Raw genomic sequence first — 22,251 nt, 5'->3', positions numbered from 1 at the left:
TTTCTCTATTCTTTTTTTTTGCTCTTCAAATTCTTTTTTTGTGTTTGACTTCTGACAATTTAATGATAATTAAATTTTGTCTCATTGTTGCCCTATTAAGTCAGATGTATTCAGGGTCCTTTGGGTGTTATGAATCTGGATGACCAGGTCTTTACCCAGGTTTGGGAAGTTTTCAGCTGTTATTGCTTTAAGTATACTTTCTGTCTTTTTGTCTTTCTCTCCTTTTTCTGGAATTCCTGTAATACAAATATTGCTTCTTTTCATTGTGTTCCATATTCCATAGGTTTCCTTCACTCCTTTTCATTTTATCTCCGGCTAGATAATTTCCAAAGTCTAATTCTCTAGGTTGTTTATTCTTTTTTTCTTTTTTTTTTTAAGATTTTTTTTTTTTATTTATTTATTTGACAGAGAGAGAGAGAGAGATCACAAGTAGGCAGAGAGGAGGAAGCAGGTTCCCTGCTGAGCAGAGAGCCTGATGCGGGCCTCGATCCCAGGACCCTGAGATCATGACCTGAGCCGAAGGCAGAGGCTTTAACCCACTGAGCCACCCAGGCGCCCTAGGTTGTTTATTCTTTCTTCTGTATGGCTGATGGTGCATTTAAACTCTATATTGAATTGTTCAGTTATTATATTTTTCAGGTATGGAATTGTGTGTGTGCGTGTGTGTGTGTGTGTGTGTGTGTGTGTGTGTTTGATGGCTGCTCTTTCCTTAGTAAGCTCAGTTTGGGTTTTTGGGTGTGCCTTCTGGTAATGTCTTTGGGCAGCTGGGGTTTCCCATTTGGTCTACCTTTTGTTGAATCAACTGTTGTTGATTCAACTGTTTGTGCTCTGAGGACCGAGATAGGGGATTGTGCCGCTAGCTGGGAATAGATGGATAGGGCTTCCCTACACAGGCTTTATTATGGATTGTGCAGTTCTTTGATTCTCTAGTGAGGCTTATTAAATTTTTGGGAGTGTGTACTATGTTCATTATTAGGTGGGTTATAAAATAGCTTCCCAGCCCTAACTGGGTAGCCAGATAGGAATCGAGAACTTGTATGGCCTCAGATAAGAATCGAGAACTTGTATGACTCTGCTTGGGGTCCTAAATCAGGCCAGAGTGTGCAAAGAATTTGTTGGTCATGTGAAGCTACTAGTTTTGCTCTGCATACAGGAGGAAGTCATGAACTATACTCTCTGTCCACGTGTTCCATACCTAGACCAAATTGCATAGCTTCTTACGTGTTCTAGTTACGTTCTCTGGTCAGATAGGTTGAAATATGTATTCAGTAGGGCCGTAAAGTTGAATCCCTGCCCTAGTAAAGCAGGAGAAATAGTTAAAGCCAATAAAAAAGTCTTTGTTGTGTTAAATCAAGCCAGCTTGCACCCCAACTTTCCTAGCCAGACAGGGCCACTGGCTTTGCTCTGTAGACTGTTGGCTTTACATGCTTGTTTCTTGGTTCAAGCATCACTAACTTATGTAGCTTCCAGGAGTTTTTGCCAGTTCATCTGGTCAGATGGGGCTAGAGACACTCCACAGCAGGTGGGGCTATGTCTGGATGGGATGGGGATGGGTCACTCCAGGCCTTTAGTTTTTTCCATATAGACTTCAAGTCAGGAGGGGCCATGATACACCTTCAGCCTTGGTTATGAATTAGTCCCCCTGCCTGGGCAGTGCAGGGCAACATTTTATGCCTGGTACTGGTGTTGCTCTGGAGATGATCAGCTGTGCCCACCCACTTCTCAGCTCGGGTAGCACCGGGGCACACTGATTCTAGGAGTTATCACCAGTTTTTGTGGTCATATGGGGCTGAAAGACACTCTCCAGAAAGTGTGGAGATGTGATTCAGCTCTTTGCCTGGTTGTAGGCAAACCTGTCTTTGGGGCCAGCTAAACTTCTCCTTTCAGGATCCAAGTCAGTCACATCTGCAACCTTCCGCATTTTCTGTTTGGAGTATGTAATGTCTTGATTCTACAGGTGAGCAAAATGCTGGGTGGAATTACTACTTGGTCACTGCAGGTATGAACTCCATCTGTCAAGATCCTTGAGCCTTTTATAAGCCCCTTCCCACTTCTCTGTCAGTGTGTTTCCCAGTGGTTGAGCCCTGATGATTATCCTGTAATCCTTGTGGTGCAGCATCAGAGTAGAAGCTCCTGCAAAACAGACACACAGCATCACTCCTCATTACCTAAATATTTCTCAAAAATCAAATGGGCTTTTTCTATCCATACACAATAGAAAGTGAAATTACATATCTATAGCTTTTGAATTTCAATAGTCAATATGAGGCTAATTGATTTTATTTTAAGTAAGATAAAGCAGCCAATATGTAGCTATTTGGTTTTAAGTAATATAAAAATAGTATCTAACTTTTTAAGAGAGTTTTCCATTTAAAATGTGAACAAAAGAAGATCTATTTACATCTCCTTTATTCCCCCCCGCCCCAACATCTTTTTTCCAGAAATAAACAACATTATATAAAAGAAGGCAAGAAGCTGCATTTGGACTCATATAGTACTACTGCTAGTGAGGACCGGCATTGGCTGTTGAAGGGTTAGGGAGAGTATGTACCCAAGAACATTCTGGGAATTGGTGCTAGTTGACAAATATAGGTTTTTTTTTTAGTTGTTTCTGATTGTTTTGTGTTCTGTTAATTAAAGGGTCATAGGGCCAAGAAGAAATAGTCACACCTCATTATAAAAGGTTACATTAACTGCAATTTGTTATGACTAGAAATTGGAATATGAATAGTCTATGACCTCCAAGTATATCTCTGCTACAAATTACCAGATAATATTGAATCAGCCAAAGGAAAGTTTCATACCCTATTGATGATAACCAGCTCTGCAATATTATCTAAATGTTGACTGGTAAAACAACAACAAAAAATAGGAACATCAGAAGGATTAATTCTCCTGAAATGTTTTTATTACATTAGCCCAGATGAAGCAAATATATACATATATATGTATGTGTGTGTGTATTTATATGTATATATTGTTATACATATCCAACATATTGTAAGAAATTACAGATTGTATAAAATATAAGTAGCAGGCTATAAGAGAAAAGGAAAGAAAAGGTTAAGATGAAATTAGATTAGACGAGATCTATATGGTATTATCTTAATTAGCCATAAGACAATCTGTAATTTCTTAAAGTCTATAAGACCTTATAATCAATGAGATAGGACAATAAGAATTATATGAAGAATAATTACAACCTTAAATGAAATTTTGAGCAGGAATGACATTATAGAAGTGTGAATTATTGCTAGGGAGAACAAATTTGAAAACCTTAGGACAGAGAGAAAAATGTTCAAAGATATGAAAGACTGAGAGGAAATAATAGATATGACAGAGGATGAAAATTAGTACTGTGCATAATTGGTTATGATAAGTAAGACAATAGGGCATATGTAAAACAAATAATAGCCAATATAGAGGATATATGGTTTTCATAAAATTGAAAGTACTTAAGACACCTAAAATTAAGTTACACTAATTAAGAACTAAGTTTCCTCATAACTTACAGGAGTAAGTTTTACCAAAGGAATATTGATAGTGATATATGAATGTAGGCATTGATGTAAGTGCATAAAACATGGACAGCAATTTATGATATAGTGAAAGATTAATTCAAAATTTCTGAATCAAAATTATTGAATGTTAAAAGGTGAAATCTAATTGAAGATGTAATTTTGAAGCTTTCTGCCTCAAATATGATAACTAAATTCATAAAACTAAACTATTTGCTGCATAACAAGAAAAATCTGAAGATCCATAAGTTGAACCATATTTCAAAATACCTCTATTTTTCTGATTAGGTTAAAAACATACACATTAACTAGTTAATTCATTACAGTTAACTCTTGAAAAACATGAGTCAGGGATGGTGACTCTCTCACACACACACATTTTAATATCCCCATATAACATTTACTCCCCCTAAAATGAACTTGTCGCCTGCAATTGATTGGAAGCCTTACCAATAACGTAAACAGTCTATTAGCAATATTTTGTATGTTAAAGTTAGGCAGAGGAAAGGAAATGTTATGAAGAAAATCATAAAAGAAAGTACTTTTATAGGGAAAAAAAATCCATGTATAAGTGGACCTACACAGTTCAAACTTGTGTTGTTCAAGGGTCACTTGTAAGTTAAAAAGGCATAGAGTAATTTGAACATTAAAAATGAAAGTTTTTCTTTTAACCATACTTATTACATTTACAAATTTGTCACGATTTATGAGACAATTTAATACGTTTATTATAGAAATTATATAGGTCATATTATTCACTGGAATATGGTAAAACCAAATATTAATTTTAAAGTTTAAGCTAAAATGCCAGGGCAATTAGATACGTATTTTTTACTCTTTTAAATAATTACTGAATAAAAGAGAAATAAAAATGCACTTAATATGCTAAAGTTAAAACATTCGTAAAAGATGATTAAAAATAAATTGAAAAGCTTAAATATCATAACATAAAATATGCATGCATATTTGCATACATTATTGAAGCAAAATAAGAGAATCAGAAAGGCAAGATACTAGAATGTAAAATAATATTAGGAAGAACTTATGCTTCCATCTATCAAAAAAAAGCTGTTACTGGTCTTGTTCCTTTGTCAAAAGCAGCTACAGAATGGGACATAATATATAAGACAAATGTTTTCAGTCATTACACAATTTGTAGCTTAGGACTGTGATTCTTTAGAGATGGAAATAGAAAAGATGAGCTTCATAATTGCCTCAAGATTGTCACAGATTTCTGTGTGAGGAAATTTTTGTATCACAGAGCAGAGGTAGAGTTAAAAAAAATACTATCAGTGTCACTAAATTGAGAGAGAGATTAGAATTCTTGGCTGCTGAAGTGACTATCTGAGAAAAGGAACTGGTCCCTGTGGTTGCCCTAGAAGATTTTGTGGGGATTAACCACAGGTTTGCGGCTAAGAGTTAGACTCTCTGTGCCCATGGTACAACCCTCTAAGGAAAGATGATATGCTACAGAGCTGAGGACTGAATGTTTATTCCAGAGGTAAGCAATTTGGAGACATATGAAAGTTCTAGCACAACCGATGTTGAAAGGTGGTACTAAACACTTCAGGCATTCAAATGAGATCACAATAAGTAACCAGGTTATGAATAGGAGCATAATCTTAAGGTTAAGTGGGAAATTTTAATATACCTAACCAAAACAATAATAAAATTTAGCTTGATTAGATAAAGAAGATCTGTCAGGAATTAACTGTAAAAAATATAACACATTTTTAAGGAACATGGCATAATTCTAATTTGCTACAATGTATAATCTATAATCCTACCACATAAATAAAAAGGAAAAAAATACACATATTAAGAAACAGGAAAATTGATATTCATTTGAGAGAACAAAAACAAAATATCAGTAGAAATTGAGCCTGGGGCTCCTGGGTGGCCCAGTCAGTTGAGTGTCTGACTCTTGATTTTTGGCTCAGTTGATCTCACCATTGTGGGATCGAGCCCCTCATCAGGCTCCACTGTTGTCCTTCTCCCTCTGTTCCTCTTTGCATATGTTTTCTCTCTCTCTTTCTCTCTCTAAAATAAATAAATAAAATCTTAAAAAAAATAACTAGAGCCCAAAATGATTAAAAAAAACAACAACAACAACTTGGATTTAGTAAACAGGAGATTTAAAACAGGTGTTACAAATGTGTTTGAGGATCTAAATAAGAATATAGCCATAATGAATAAACAGCAGAGACAAGAAAATGAAGAATGAGGAGAAGAAAAAGAAGATAGGGAAGAATAAAGAGGAGGAAGTAAAGTAAAAAAAGGAGAAAAGAGAAAAGGAAGAATAATAGAAGAAAGAACCTAAGGGAACTTCTAGAATTGAAAGGTACATTATCTGAAATAAATTCACTGGATAGACTTAAAGGGATGTTAGAGACAATTGAAGAGTGATCATTGAACTTGAAGACAGATCCACTAATTAGAAGTTATCTAAGAAGAGAAAAACAAAAAAAGAAAAGAACCTGATCAATCAATGCCTTAGAGTTGCCCAGGACCCCATCAAATACTCTTACATACATGTTAATAAAGAAACACCAGGAAATGGGGAAAAATGAGGCAGAAAAATATTTGAACAAATAATTATCAAAACCTTTTCCAAATCTATGGAAAATATCAACTTAAGATGATTAGGATGATTAAGACAAAGTAAATGAAAATCACTTCAAAATAAAAAAGAAAATTTGGCCAAAACCAGAAAAAAGTTCATCAAAAATAAAATAATCATAGGCTTGTTAGCTTCTCATCAGTAAACAAAACCCAGAAATAGGCCTAAAGATATTGGAAGAATATATTTAAACTGCTAAAATGGGAGAGGAAGGGAGGACCTATCAACATAGAATTTTCTATCTAGGGAAAATATCTTATAAAATTTAAGGCAAAGTAAAGACATTTTTAGATAAATGAAAAGCAAAGGTATCAGTATACATCAGCATGCACTGTAAAAGATGTTAAAGGACATGTTTCAAGTCGAAAGTAAATGATGCCAGATTAAAATTTGAATCATTAGGAATGAATGAAGATAATAATAAAAATGTGGGTAAATATACAAGATCACATTTTCTCTTCTACTACTTTCTTTCAGAGATACATGACTTTTCTAAAGAAAAGATACATTTTTGCAGCTTTTATATCCTAGGTAGATCAACATGACAAAAGTAGTACAAGGAACAGGAGGTGACTGCAATTAAACTGTACCAAGGTTCTTAAAATTTTGCATGAAGAACATTATCAACTCTAGATAGTGATAGTGAAGTATGCACATGAAATCACTAGACCAACACTAAAATGTAAAGGGATACATTAAAAACCCAACAGAAGAATTAAAATAGAATACTAAAAGTATTCAAAATCACACAGGAGGAAAAAATAATAAATAACAAATGGGAAAAAATAATTTAAAAAAGTAGAAAAAAATGATAAAATGAAAGATCTAAATTTGTTTTTTAAGATTTTTTATTTATTCATTTGTCAGAGAGAGAACGCGGGCAGACAGAATGGCAGGCAGAGGGAGAAACAGGCTCCCTGCTGAGCAAGGAGCCGGATGTGGGACTTGATCCCAGGACGTTGGGATGGTGACCGGAGCCGAAGGCAGCCGCTTAACCAACTGAGCCACCCAGTGGTCCTGAAAGATCTAAATCTTGTCAAAACATTTAATTAAATCAAATGTAACTAACATATCAATTGCAAAAAATTCTGATTGGTTAGAAAAGCATGATAGAATATTTGGTTTATATTTTTCCAGCCTTTGACTTCTGACTTATCTTTGACTTTATATTTAAACTTGTTCTGTTAAAGACAGCAAATATATATATATATATATATATATATATATATATATATATATAGTATATAAATTAATATAAAAGTAGACTTCTGAAAAAATTACAATGATAAAAGGAAAATTGTAATAAAGTAGTCAGTTATTGGATGGCTGGGTGGCTCAGTTGTTAAGCATCTGCCTTCCACTCAGGTCAGGATCCTAGGGTCCTGGGATCAAGGCCCACATGGGGCTCCCTGCTTGGCAGGAAGCCTGCCTTTCTCTCTCCCACTTCCCTTGCTTGTGTTCCCTCTCTCTCTGTGTTTCTCTCTGTCAAATAAATAAATAAAATCTTTTAAAAAAAAGAAGAAAAAGTCAGTTATCAGGAAGATATGTCAGAAATGTGCATTGTAATAGAACTTCAAAATATGTGAGATAAAAACCAGACAGAATTAAATAAAAATGGAAGTATTCACAGTTATTGTGGGAGATTTGATCATTTCTCTGTCATTAATTCTTACAACTAGATAAAATGTTCAGTGTGTTAGCAAGAATACCACACATTCAGGGGCGCCTAGGTGCTCAGTTGGTTAAGCATCTGACTTCAGCAAAGGTCATGATTTCAGGGTCTTGGGATCAAGCCCATTTTTGGGCTCCCTACTCACCAGGGAGTCTGCTAGAAATTCTTTGTCCCTCTGCCCCTCCCCCATGCATGCTTTCTCTCTCTTTTTGAAAACAAATAATAAATCTTAAAGAAAAATACCACAGATGTAATCATGCGTCCTTCTCAGTGCTTCATATGAGGAGGCATGTGTTGATTTGTGCTCCTATTCCTGATGTTTACTTTGAACAATTGGTTAAGGTATAGTCAGTCACATCTCTCTTCTATAAAGTAATTCTTTTAAAAATAATTATTAATTCATATGCAAATACCAGTGAGTATGAAAATATACTGCCCTTGCCAAACATTCAGCTAGTTTTAGCTCGTATTGATGATTGATTGATTTCCTTCCTTCTTCCCTTCTTGATTTCCTTCCTTCCTTCCTTCCACTGTAGTAAGAACATTTAACGTGAGATCTACCCTCAACAAATTTTTAAGTGGATGAAATATAGTATTAATTCTAGGCACTATGTTATATAGTAGATCTCTACAAATTTTTCATTTTGCATACCTGAAACTTTATACCCATTGTGAACAGCAAGTCCCCATTTGCTCCTCTCTGGAGCTTCTGGCAATCACCATACTACTTTCTGTTTCTTTGAGTTTGGCTATTTTAGATACCTCATATAAGTTGAATCATGCAATATTTTTTCTTTCTGCAACTGACTTATTTCAGTTAGCGTATTTCAAATTCAACCATGTTGTCAAATATGGCAGGATTTCCTTTTTTATGGCTGAATAATATCCCATTTTATATAAACACCACCTTTTCTTTATCTATTCTCCCATCAGTGTATGTTTAGGTTGTTTCCTTATCATGGCTATTGTGAATGATACCACAGTGCATATCAGAGTGCAGCTATCTCGTCATGTTCTTGACTTCAGTTTTTTTGGATATACCCAAAATTGGGATTGCTGGGTCATACAGCCCACTGATGATTTTCTTATGTCTTCACTCCACACAAATTGGTTTTCTACTATAAAGAGCAGCTTTGCCTTTGTTCTAGTCATTTCTTAACTTGTTATTTATTTATATTATTATGGTCTCACAGATTAAAATTTCATCCAAAGGGTTATAATCATCATAATTTATTCTGATTATTGAATTATTCCAGATTACGCTAATAAGAACTCCTGTAAACTATCTTCTATGAACTTTTCAAAACTGTTAATCACTCTTTGATCACTTCCTTTCATCTTGCACAACAAAATATCCCACACTGACCTTATACTTTTTCTTCCCCAGACTTGATATCAGCTCTAAAGAGCCCTGATTCTTTTTAGTGGAGAGTGATATTTTAAAAATCAAGATTATTTTTTTAATGAGTCTTTGCTTCTTGGCCTTCTCAGTGGACAGAGCTAGTAAATATATGTATATGTATATGTATACATGTGTTTGCGTATTTCCATGGCTATTGTCTATCTATTTACCTGCCTGTCTACCTATCTACCTATTTACCTATCAGTCTGCCTATCTACCTCTCCATCTACCTATCCATTCATCCTTCCATCCACCATGGATAACACCAATTTTAATCCAATGCCACATTTTCATATTTGTCACCTTTATCTACAACAGCAACAGCCTAGTACCAAGTTAAAACAATTTTTATATTTAATTGCTCAAATCTAGAATATGAAGAAGGCATTCTAATTTCAGAAATGCCAACACACATCACTGTTAGAAGCAAGCAAAATAATTAGAATTTGATAATTGTTCTTAGTTTTTTAAGATGAAATATATAGTGCATACATCACAATTTGGTGTTTTGACAAGTACATGCACATATATCACAAATATAGTACATTTATATCATCCAAAGAAGTTCTTTCACACTTCTTTCCATTATGTGTCTGCATATTTACTATATACACAAACATTTTTACAAAGAGATTCTCTGGGATTTCAGATAGGTTCCAGAAACTGGAAGAAAACTGAATGCTAATGACCCTGAGTTTTCCAGTGATGACATCCTATATAAGCAAGTCCAGTATAGACATGTCTTTTTAATATATATTCCCAAATACTTTATTCTTTTCATAATTGTGAATAAAATTACTTTCTAATTTCAACTTTTTTTGCTGATAACTTGTAAAAATACAATTGAGTTTTATATATTTTCCTTGTATCCTGTAACCTTACCAAATTTAGTTAAGAGTTCTAGTAGTTACCATATAGATTTCTTAGAAATTTTTTGTGTAGATAACTGATTAATTTATGTGATTTTTTTAAAAGTTTTTATTTTTTATAAACATATAATATATTTTTATCCCCAGAGGTACAGGTTTGTGAATCGCCAGGTTTACACACTTCACAGCACTCACAATAGCACATACCTTCCCCAATGTCCATAACCTCGCCCCCGTCTCCCAACCCCCTTCCCCGCAGCAACCCTCAGTTTGTTTTGTGAGATTAAGAGTCACTTATGGTTTGTCTCCCTCCCAATCCCATCTTGTTTCATTTATTCTTCTTCTACCCCCTTAACCCCCCATGTTGCATCTCTACTTCCTCATATCAGGGAAATCATGATAGTTGTTTTTCTCCAATTGACTTATTTCACTAAGCATGATACCCTCTAGTTCCATCCATGTGTTTTTATATGCTTTCTCTTCAATTCCATTTTACATTCTTTTCCTATTGCACAGACTAGAACTTTCTGGACAGTTGTTGAATAAAAGAGGTGCTTTTGGACTACCTTACCCTGTTCCCAGTCTTAGGGTGAAATTTTGCAATATTTAACATTTAAGTCTGAAACTAACTCTATGTTTTCCACAGGTTCTTTTTTTTCAGTTTGAATGAGTTCCCCTTTATTGCTAGTTTACATCAAGTTTTATCATAAAGAAGTGTTGAATATTATCAGTGCCTCTCCTGCATCTAGATGAGAAGATCATATGATTTCTTCTCCTTTTGTATTAAAATGATGAATTACCTTATTTGATTTTTGAACATTAAGTCAAACACATTCCTTGATAAAATATATTGTTAAAGATTTTTGCACCTATATTTATGGGGGATCTTGGTCTCTAAATTTCTTATAGTTGCTTGTCTGCCTTTGGTATTGGCATTATACTGGCTTCATAAGGAGAATTGGGAAGGGTTCTCTTTCCTTATGTTCTGAGAGAGTTTGTGTAAGTTAATACAGTTTCACCCTTAAAAGTTCAATTGATTTGACCCAGGAAGCCATCTGAGTTTAAAGTTGGGTATGTGGGAAATGTTTTATTATGAATTCAGTTTTTGTAATGGATAGAATCTTATTCAGATTTGTTTTGGTTTTAAGGATTTTTTTTAAAGGTATTCTCTCATTTCTTCCAAGTTGTTGATTTTTTTAGGATAAATTTATTATTCAAAACAGTTATTCCCTTATTTTATTTAAATGTCAAAAGGTTTTCTAGTGCTATGCTATCCTTACAACTTTTCTATAAGTTTGAAATTACTTAAAAAGAAAAATTTATAAGAAATGAAGTAGTATTAAGAAACTCAGGAGAAAGAAGTAATGGTTTGGAAAACAAGCAATTCAAATGATAAATTCAAAAGTATGTTATTTTTAAAAGTAGATAAAATACCAATTTTTAATTTTAAAAAAGGAGAAAAACATACTTGAATAAATGTAGCCTTGTTAAAGGAGAATTAATAACCATATAGAAACCAGTAACTTTGTGATAGCTTGAAAATATCAATGAAATAGTTAACTCTCTATGAGAAAAATGCCAAAATTAACTAATGAAGTAGAGAACCTGAATAGACCATTAACTATCAAATAAAGTTATCAACAAATGTCCTTGATTTTATCTCTTGAGATAGGTACTACAGGGTTCTATCACATTTTAATGAACTGAGAATGACCAAAGAAACTATTCTAACATATGAAAATGACTGAATTTATTTTATGAAGCTAATATATCACTGACAATGAAGCCTCCAAAAAATTGGAAAAGTAAGAAAACTATAGTTCAAACTCCTTGTGAATATAAATGTAGAAGAACTGAAAATGGTAGCAAGCCAAATTCAGCATTAGAACCATTATACATTTTGAGGTCAGGGTCTTACACTGTTTAAAGGAAATAACACACTGTCCATGTAACCAAATAAACCACTGAAAAAAATCATAACCAACTGATAGGTGATTTCTGTAATAGTTAGAATGATAGAACTTTAACATCTTATAGATGATTGAATAAATTGAAGGAAACAATGAAATATTTTCATTAAAATCAAGATTATATTAAGAGTGTTTACTATTATTATTTAACACTCTTGTTCTGGTTCTAGGCAGTATGTAAGGCGTGAAATGAAATACAGTAACACAAAATTATAATTATTTTCTAATTATGTGATTATATACCTCAAAACCCAAGAGAGTTGCTTTAAAGAACATAATCATTCCAGTATTTGGTTGTATAGTGTCTTCCCAAAACTCATGTCCACGAAGAACTGTGAATGTGACCTTAGCGGAAGCAGCGTCTTTGCAGATGTACTGAATTAAAATGAGGTCATACTAGATTAAGGTACACTCTAACCCAATGACTGTTACAATTTTAAGAAGAGCAAAATATGGACATAGACATCCAGAGGGAAGATAATGTGAGAACACACAGAATGTCGTGTGACTGGAGGAATGTATCTATAAGCCAATGAATGCTTAGATTGCCAGTATCCACGAGAAGGTATAAAGAGTCAGGGAAGTGTTCTCCCCTAGGGCCATCAGGGAGAACATGGCACTGCAGACACATTGATTTCAGACTGCTATCCTTAGCAGCTTTGAGGGAATAAATCTCTATTGTTTAAAGCTACCCATTTTGTTGTACTTTATTATGGAATCACTAAGAAACTAAAACAATCTCCAAAGTCACAAAACTGAGAAAGTACCCCATTTATAACTGAAAACTAATTTCTCAAATTATGCTTTTTTTCCTTGTTTATTTTAATAGAATTTGTAAAACTTGTCCTGTGCATGATCAGTGTAATAATCTACACAATTCTCATAGTTCTACTAAATAAGTAAATAAATAAATTCATAGCTTCCTTAGATAGGTTGGGAATATTCTTTGTTATATAAAAAAATAGTTTCCATATTGTGGGATTTCTCAGAGCTAGTGTGTTAATAATATGCTCGTGTATTTTTAAATCCCTTTAACAGATATAATTTATAGGATTCATCATATTCCTTTGACTACAGACCCTTCTTCCATATGTCCATATGTCCATAGGACTTTCATATTTAGATGAACAGTGTAAAAGAATTGATAAACTACCTCAAGAAGAATCAAGTCAAAGTGGAGGGTTGCCATCTTTTCATAGCCGCCTACATGTAAAGAGATCTCTTTGAGAATTTTCTCATAGACACATACAGTTCTTATCCTGTAGTATTTGTAGATTTATTATTATTTATTTGCAGCTCCCATCCTGGAGCACTGCATACTACATTATAAGGGGGAGTAGTGGCACAGGGTTCTGTGTATATCATTCTTCAACTCATAGTTCTGCTACTTACAATGTGATACTTTGCTTAGTATCCTACTCTGAACTTCAGTTTTCTCATCAACCAAACTAAAAATAACAATTATTATACTGATATATTGTGGGACTTACATAACATAACTTAAATAAAGAGAATGTTCTGAACCTGACACACATTATGGTCAATACACAATAGCTCCCCCCTTCCAGTTAGTTTTTTATCTTCCTAAATGTGCCTTATTTATAGCATATGCTCAATAAATTTATATTGAACGAACAATTGAATAGAACAATGAGATCTTAATTTTAGGAATTTGATGGTTGGGTCTTAAAAGGATTTAGATTATTGCCTTTCAAAATTATGAACTTTTTTAATGAAACTGATATTTCATGCTCATGAAGATAGTGATCGATGGAAAAGTTAGAGCATTTAGAAAGGTAGAAACTGGTTTGATGGATGGTAGAGCTGCAGACAAAGGTGATCATTGTCTTCCTGATGGCACACCTGTCTGGTTCTGGCATTAATTGCTCCATGAAATGACAGGAATTGGCATCTGCACAAAAGACTGTTTGCTGCTTTTCTCACCTGGTACCCAGGGGAAATTGTGAAATATGAAATTATAAGTTGTTCCTTCTCACCACAGTGATCTGAAATCTTAACAACTTATGCTTGCTTATTGTATTTCCCCCACTGATACATTAGAATTAAAATTTCCAAGGAAAAATATCTTTAAAACAATAGTAAATATCAGAAGAAAAACAGAATTTACATGATAGAAATTCATGTAGCATCATTTGTATGATTTTTGAAACAGAACAAATCTGATTTTCCCCAGCAAACATTTCTTTTTTTTCTAAATTTCATTTTATTTCTTTTCAGTGTTCCAGAATTCATTGTTTATGCACCATACCCAGTACTCCATGCAATAAGTGCCCTCCTTAATACCCACCACCAGGTTCACCCAACCCCTCACCCTTTTCCCCTCCAAAATCCTAAGTTTTTTTCTCAGAGACCACAGTCTTTCATGGTTTGTCTCCCCCTCCAATTTCTCCCAACTCACTTCTCCTCTCCATCTCCCAACATCATTTCTTTATGCAATTGGCCATTCTGGATGCTGGTCTATATGGCAAACTAGTCTTCATGGGCTGATAAATTTTCCAACACAAGGTGAACTGATTTAGTTACTTCATTTTATAATTTTTAATTAAGACAACTATTCAGCTTCTAAACGATGCTGAGTTGGGGTTCATTATTATTTTAATGTATTTACCTCTCAGGCCTCTGAAAGGATACTTAGGAGAACTTTACTATTCTAAAGCAAAAGAGACTATTACAGTCTATTGTAGGAAAGAATAAATTACCAGAAAGTTTCAAATGCAATTTTTAAAAATCAAAGCAGCAATTGGATAGAAAATGCCATTATGTTCATTTGGTGACAGAATTATGACAGAGAAATTTTCTCTATCCTTGAAAGTAGTAAAACAGTTAGCTAGACTGTTAAACCATTTAAAAAAAAAGCATATTAGTCTTGATGCTTTCTTAAGTTAATTAATTTTTAGTTGTTTCAAAAACTGAAAATTAGTTTAGGCCATTCTTCACTATTGGGCAAGTTTTTTTTTGTTGTTGTTGTTGGATGGTGTGATAAAATTAACTTTCATCTTAGTGGTCTTTACACTCCAAAATGGTATCAAAACAATGGTAAGACCCATGTATTTTCAAATTTTCCACTTTATTTCAAATAACATAATAATTTTTGTGTATTTAAACAATTATATCTGATCTATGCTAACTATAAGAATGAATCCATAAAGACATGATTTTGATGCCTAGCAGAATTTGGAGAGTCTTAAAGAGTTTGATGATTACATTCTATTAACAATAGTATAGAATCTTTGTCCCAGAATTGCTGTGGCTTCAGCTGGGATGTGCACCTGTCTTCCTTTGGCCTGTGCACTGAAGAACAGGGCCCTGAGAGCTTTGGTGGCAGAATCATTCCTACTCTCATGTACATTAAATTTCCTTAAATATTTGAGAACTTGTTCTAACTAGCTTTCTTGAAGAGACAAATCTATATAAGTACTTAACATGCTGCAACTTAGATCCTTCTTAACTATTTTTAGTTTTTGAGCACCGCTTCACATAAAATTAGGGTTTTTAATATTTTCATTTTCACTTTAATATTCAGAGAGAACCTGATAAAGAATAACTATTATCAAAGAATTCTGACCTATACATTTTATTACTTAAGATCAGATTGCTCATTGGCTTTATGCTGCATCATGCCTTTAAACATAAAGAACATGAAAAGTATCCTAAACATACAATTTTAGAAAATACAAGCTCTTAGTAACACAATGCTCAGTTTTATAGCATCATTGCTTACATCATCAGCTGTAGGATTTACCAGCAGAATTATAGGAAGAGGTTTGTGTAGTTCCTACCGTCCAGTGCTGTATATGAAGATTTTGGAGGTCACAGCTCTCTTCTAACAAGTCAAAGGCTGAAGAGACTAAAATATCAAGAACTCTTATTAAATCCATAAATGAAGGAGGACGCAGGACAAATGTCTCCGAGATTGAAGAGAGGCAAGTGAACCCAGGGAATCACACATTAGCAGATTAGAAACTCGGGGGCCGAATCCACTAACGGAACCAGTACCTGGGTAAGAGATCCGAGTTGGCTATTGATGACGTGCTGGGATTGCCACATGGACAAGCCCAAGAGTTAAAAACTTCAGGAAACCCACTTATCGGAACACCCTGTAATATTGTGAGATTGATATTTATAATCTTTATTTATGATATTGTGTATAAATATAATACTGCAAGGAGTTTGGCCAGGTTTCCAGTAAATATCAGAGAAAAATCCTCTCCTGCTTCCAAGAGCTGGGGGCGGGGGATCGGTGGAAACCATTTTAAGGTATCACAGAGCACTCTGCTTTTCCTCACAAGGCATTCCCTCAGACAATGAAAGCCTAAACTGCCAGAGTATTTTCAGAGCCTAACTGGCCTGGTGGAAGGGAAATCTCCATTGCTAACCCTCTCTAGATATCCCATTCCATGTAAGGAGAGGAGAAAAAAAATCTGAGAAATGCTTGTGAGGTTCACAGTCCAGAGGTACATGATCACTAAAAGGCTGAGACCTAATCATAGAACTATAGAATTATTCCCCTCTCCCCACATTAAGGCCTATTTATAGCAGTTCCTTTTACCCAGTGTATCATGTCCAGCTATTGAGAAAATATCACATGGTCTGATTTGGAGAGAGGAAGAATTAGAAAGAGACATGACAGGCATGTTGGAATTATTAGACCAGGTATTTAAAATAACTATGATCAGTGTGCTAAGGCCTTTAGTGGATAAAACAGCATGCAAGAAAGATGGGCAATGTAAATAGAGATCCTCAGAATCAGAAAGAAATCCTGGAGATCAAAACCACTGCAACAGAAACAAATAAGCTTTGGTGGGCTTATTAGTCGCCTGGACACAGCTAAAGAACGATATCTGAGCTAGAAGACATCACAATAGAAATTTCCAAAACTGAAAAGCAGAGAGAACAAAGACTGAGAAAAAACAACGGCATGTTCAAGGACTTCACAACAAGATGTGTAATGTGTGTAGCGGGAATACCACGTGGATAAGAAAGAGGAAAGGAACAGAAGAAACATTTGGAAAAATAATGACTAAGAATTCCCCCCAAATCAATGTTGGACACAAAACCACAGCATAGAACATGAAGCAGGATAAATGCAAAAACAACCAAACAAAAAACACCCCTACACTTAACATATATCCTTTCCAAGCTATGGAAAATCAAAGTAAAATCTTTAAAGAAGTTGGAGAGATAAGATGCTTTACATACAGACGAACAAAGGTCAGAATTATGCTTCTCAGAAATTACACAAATGAGAACTGAGTAGATTGAAACATTTAAGGTGTTTGGGGGGATAAACAACAACAAAAAACTACCAACCTTGAATTCATACCCTGTGAAATTATCCTTCAAAAGTAAAAGACAAACACTTTCTCAACTTTCTCAGACAAACACGAATTGTGAGAAATTTTTTTTTTTTGGGGGGCCAGAAAACCTACTTTGAAAAAAAAAAGTTTTTAGATCAAGAAAAATGATCTAAATCAGAAACTCAAATCTACGAAAGGGAAAGAGAGCCTTGGAAAATAAATGAAGGTAAAATAAAAACTTATAAAGTTATCAAGGTTAAATAAAGGCATTATATAACAATGAAGGAGTCATTTCCCCAAGGAGGCATGACAATCCCTAATGTATATGCATCTAATATAATTCTATTAGATAATTAATTATTAGATGTTATCTAATAATATCTATTAGATAAAACACATTCTATTAGATAATTATTAGATATTATTTAATAATATCTATTAGATAAAACACATTTATCATGTTGTCATACAACATGAAACAAAATCTACTAGAATTGCAAGAATAGATGAATCGACTATCATAGTCAGAGATTTCTGTACCCATCTATCAGAAATAGACCCATTGGTCTGTGTGTCTGTTTTTGTGCCAGTATCATGCTGTCTAGGTGAGCACAGCTTTGTAATACAGCTTGAAGTCAGGCATTGGATGGGTGAGCTGGGTGACGGGTATTAAGGAGGGCACATACTGCATGGAGCACTGGGTGTTATACGCCAACAATGAATCATGGAACACTACAGCAAAAACTAATGTCATACTGTATGGTGACTAACATAAGACAATAAAAAAGAAAAGAAATGGATAGACCCAGTAGGCAGAAAGTCAATAAGGTCATAGTTGAACTCAATAATTCTTGCTGTCCTGGAAGTAGAAGAAAACTTTAGCAATATTTGTAATAAAATATTTTTAGGAACCTGGGAGAGATAGTTGGTATTTCATGCAACCTAACATATTTAATTTCTGCAACTTATTATAATAAATTCCAATTAGTATACTTTTTACCTTTTTCTGTTTCACAATTTTCTCGTCTCTAAAATGAAGATTATGTTTTAAAAAACAATTTCAGTGATTCATAACTTTTACTTTAGGCAGCATTTCCCAACCCAAACTGTACTGAACAGAATAAGAAGCTTCCTAAATTCCCTACCAGGACCTGGGGAGCAAAGATGAGAAGAAAGAAGAAATAAAATTACATTGACCAAATAGGTGTTTAGAGGAGGAAATGTGTGTAATACTTAAATATCTTCTCATTGATACTGGGACTGAGAACCAGATTTGTGGAAAAGTAAACTTGCAGAAGCCATGGAAAGACTATGTGTAGCAAACTAAAATATTATTTTCTTTTGTTTTCCCTTTTTTTTTTTTTTTTTGTCAAAAAGACGATTGAGAATTTGAATGTTCGGGAAGATTGTTAACAATATCAGAAGGTTCTAAAGCACGTGTCTAAGTAGGATCACAGTCACTATAAAACTCAATGTTTCATTATTTCTTTAACCAACGTGGTTAACAAGGGATTTCGTAGGCAAAAACATTGGATTATCTAGTTGTTAGCAAAACTTTGCTCCTTTAATTTTGAGAAGTTTTAACTGTTTCAGGTAGTCAAGACCTGATAAAGACAAAACAGAAACTCTGCTTATAATTTCTTACTAAAGCAGAGCAATAATCCAAGAAAACCATCTTTTTAGCAGAGAGAGAAACCAAGTTTAAGTTTTATACCAGTGTACTTTTAAAACCCATTTATTCCAATCCAAGTCAGTCCTGACCCTAGCAAAAATTCTCCAGTGATTCCCCTTCACAAATGTTTTACAAATTTCTTTTTTCTTCTTTTTTTTTTTTTTCTTTTTCAATACAGATTTTGTTGTAAGCCTCCTGTCTCTAAATAACCAGTTTCATTTTGGGACAAAATTACTTTCTTTTCCCTCAACAAAAATGTATTTTTATCCCTTTTGTCTTTTTATGCACCTCTTTCTTACACACAGAGTTGCTTCCCTGAGCCATTCTAGCATCTTAATTACATTTATCAGAATTTTAATTCTTAGAAACCTTAGTTTCTAAAAATGAAGTAGTAACCAAATGTGAACTGTACTACTCCCACGTCTTCCCAAGCCTCGCTAGATAATCAGCTTTTATTTTACCAAACTTACAAGTTCAGTTCATGTTGGGACTGGTGCAGTTTGCCAGCAAAAATGACCTAAGATCATGGTTGATTTTTGTCTCTGGAAGTTTTCGTGGCTAATTGTTAAAAACAAGTTGGTTGAAATATTAAAAATATTGTAGACAAATTATTAAACGGCTTTCGAAATCTTTGGTAACCTAACACTTTGAAGTTTTGCTAGGTTAAATGATATTTATTGGATATTTGAGTCTTCTCTAAGATAAAATGCGGAAGCATTAATTATTAAACATAGGTTTAAAATATTCTATTTTAATGCTAGTGTCAGGATAATTTTCTCAGGTGCTGTTACAGGATGTGTCAAGATTGCTCTAGTTTTGGACTGCGTATCTTAAAGCCCACTAATTTTCTCTCTGCCATAATTTGGGAAATGTTTTCCAGGTACCTCCAGTGGGTGCTGTGATTTTGAATTTGACCTCTGTTCTTGGGAGCAGGAGCAGGATGATGACTTTGACTGGAATCTGAAAGCTAGCAGCCTCCCTGCTGTAGGCACAGAGCCAGCAGCTGATCACACCTTAGGAAACTCCTCTGGTCATTACATCTTCATAAAGAGCTTGTTCCCTCAGCAGCCCATGAGGGCTGCCAGAATTTCCAGTCCAGTCATCAGCAGAAGAAGCAAAAATTGCAAGGTAAGAAAAATACCCAGAAATGTTGTGACTGCTGAGAGAGCTAATACAGAAAATGGAATGGCCAGGACCAGACCAATGCTGAGTTTGAATTTCTTCAACCTAGGATATGTATGGCAAGGAGAAAGTACCATATGGATGAAAGAGAAAGGTTGTTAGAACTGTGGGAAGAATTTATCCTATTGATAAATTCCATAGTTATTTGAATTGTGGAAAGCACCAAAAGACTTCATGGTTACTATCCGTAAAGTATGGATAGTACAAAGGAAGTAAAATGCAGTTGCTTCCCCTCAAGGAATTTAGTACTTACTGGAATTATGAGAATTTCACCATCAGAAAGAAAATTCAAGTAGTATATATTTAAATATTCCCAAGAACAAATGTTAGAGATAGCTGGATCCACTGTAAAATGGTTGAAGAAGTCTTCATGAAAAAGGAAAGACGAAAATTAGCCCTAAAAAATGGTAGAACTTCTATAGCCAGGAGGAGAAGAGGGTTTAGCTCTTATCCTGTGGAACTTTCAGGAAAATGTTAGTACTATTATAATTATAAATAGGATTGTATGGCTCTTTGGGACAACCAGCCTCTATGATGACTGTGTATTTTCAGGTCCTTCCCTTTTGTTTATTGATTGCTTTTATTTCACAAAGAATGGGAGTCAGCTGAGTTAGGATCTAAACTTAGCTTTACGTATAACATAAATTAACCACTCAGAGATGACTTCCTGAGAATCTTGCTTAAAAAGAATAGTATATGGGCGCCTGGGTGGCTCAGCAGGTAAAAGCCTCTGCCTTCGGCTCAGGTCATGATCCCAGGGTCCTGGGATCAAGCCCCACGTCGGGCTCTCTGCTCAGTGGGGAGCCTGCTTCCTCCACTCTCTCTTTCTCTGCCTGCCTCTCTGCCTACTTGTGATCTCTGTCAAATAAATAAATAAAATCTTTAAAAAAAATAAAATAAAAAGAATAGTATATGAATAAATGTGGCATTTATATTTACAATGGGAAGTGTGATCTCCATAGGATCGGAACACACATATTCTGACTGGTGAGTTCTCAGGGTCTGAACACTGAAAGGAAAGCAAATTACATTCAGAAAGATGTCAGCTGATCAAAGACAATAGCATGATCGAAATCTTTGTTGTCTTCAAAGTATCATATCCTTGTGTTGCCACCTCCGCCACAGAGCCTTAACCTTTGGAAGGAGACATTTTAAACCTTTGGCCCAAGACGCCCCAGATTCCCTGCCCCCATTACAGGTGCTCGCTCCTCTGTTTTGTACCAAGCAGCCTTCACTTCCTACTATTGTCATGGTTTTAATGCATGTTAAGCTTTTAGTTTGTATTGGAAGTTTTTGTTTCATCTTAAGTTGATTTCGTAGTTTAACTCTCAGGGGGTAACCTCATTTCTATTATCTTGTGAGGCACATTTGATAGAATTTTCTGCGAGAGAGTGACATGATCTGATCAGAGTTTTAGAAAACTCAGTAGTCTAAAGCAAATATAACAAATTATACAGAATAACATTAAACTTTATCTAATTCGTTAGCCAAAAATATGAATTTTAATCAAATATATTTCTCATCTGTTTTGTTGTTTTCCACATTACTTGATAGGTTTCTCCAAAACAAAGCCCAAGCACACCAAATTTTATATGTCAAGTCTCTATCTATAAATCTCTTCTGTTCATAGATGTTCTGAAATTTACAAATTTTAGTCTTAGAAAGCTAATTAAAAATTAAACACAAAATGTATAGTATTCCAGCTTGACTTCATGGCTTTTTAACTTAAGCTTCCTCTGAAAATGCTCCAAAGGTTTGTTTTTCATAGTGTAGTAACTCAGGATTTCATCCATCTCTATTTTGCCCTGGTCCCGGAACTGTAGTTCCCACTGTTTTAAACATCTGTGTGAGAATAATGAAATATGCCTAGAAGAAATGTCAAAAAATTAATGATGAATGGTTCATTTTATGAATATTTATGATATAGATTGAATACAAAGAAGTGAGGAAAGATCATGCTGGGAATGATTGTGTAGCTCATATAAAAAATATGTATATCAGGTAAGCAGAGTGACCTCCCAGATTTCA

General features: G+C 34.4%; 1 protein-coding gene across 1 annotated transcript in view; it reads left to right on the top strand.

The window, feature by feature from the left end:
- Positions 1-22,251, top strand: part of LOC111155577 (MAM and LDL receptor class A domain containing 1) — a 757,926-nt gene that overhangs the window by 313,082 nt on the left and 422,593 nt on the right. The window contains exon 25 of the mRNA XM_022515825.1: positions 19,922-20,169. Within this exon, the coding sequence (XP_022371533.1) occupies positions 19,922-20,169 (248 nt within the window). The remainder of the gene's footprint in view (positions 1-19,921; positions 20,170-22,251) is intronic.

This window comes from Enhydra lutris, unplaced genomic scaffold (genome assembly GCF_002288905.1).
Source record: "Enhydra lutris kenyoni isolate GAN:26980312 unplaced genomic scaffold, ASM228890v2 scaffoldscaffold42, whole genome shotgun sequence".
Classification (NCBI taxonomy): domain Eukaryota; kingdom Metazoa; phylum Chordata; class Mammalia; order Carnivora; family Mustelidae; genus Enhydra; species Enhydra lutris.
Note: the sequence above shows the minus strand (reverse complement) of the source record. Positions and strands in the feature narration are given on the sequence as shown.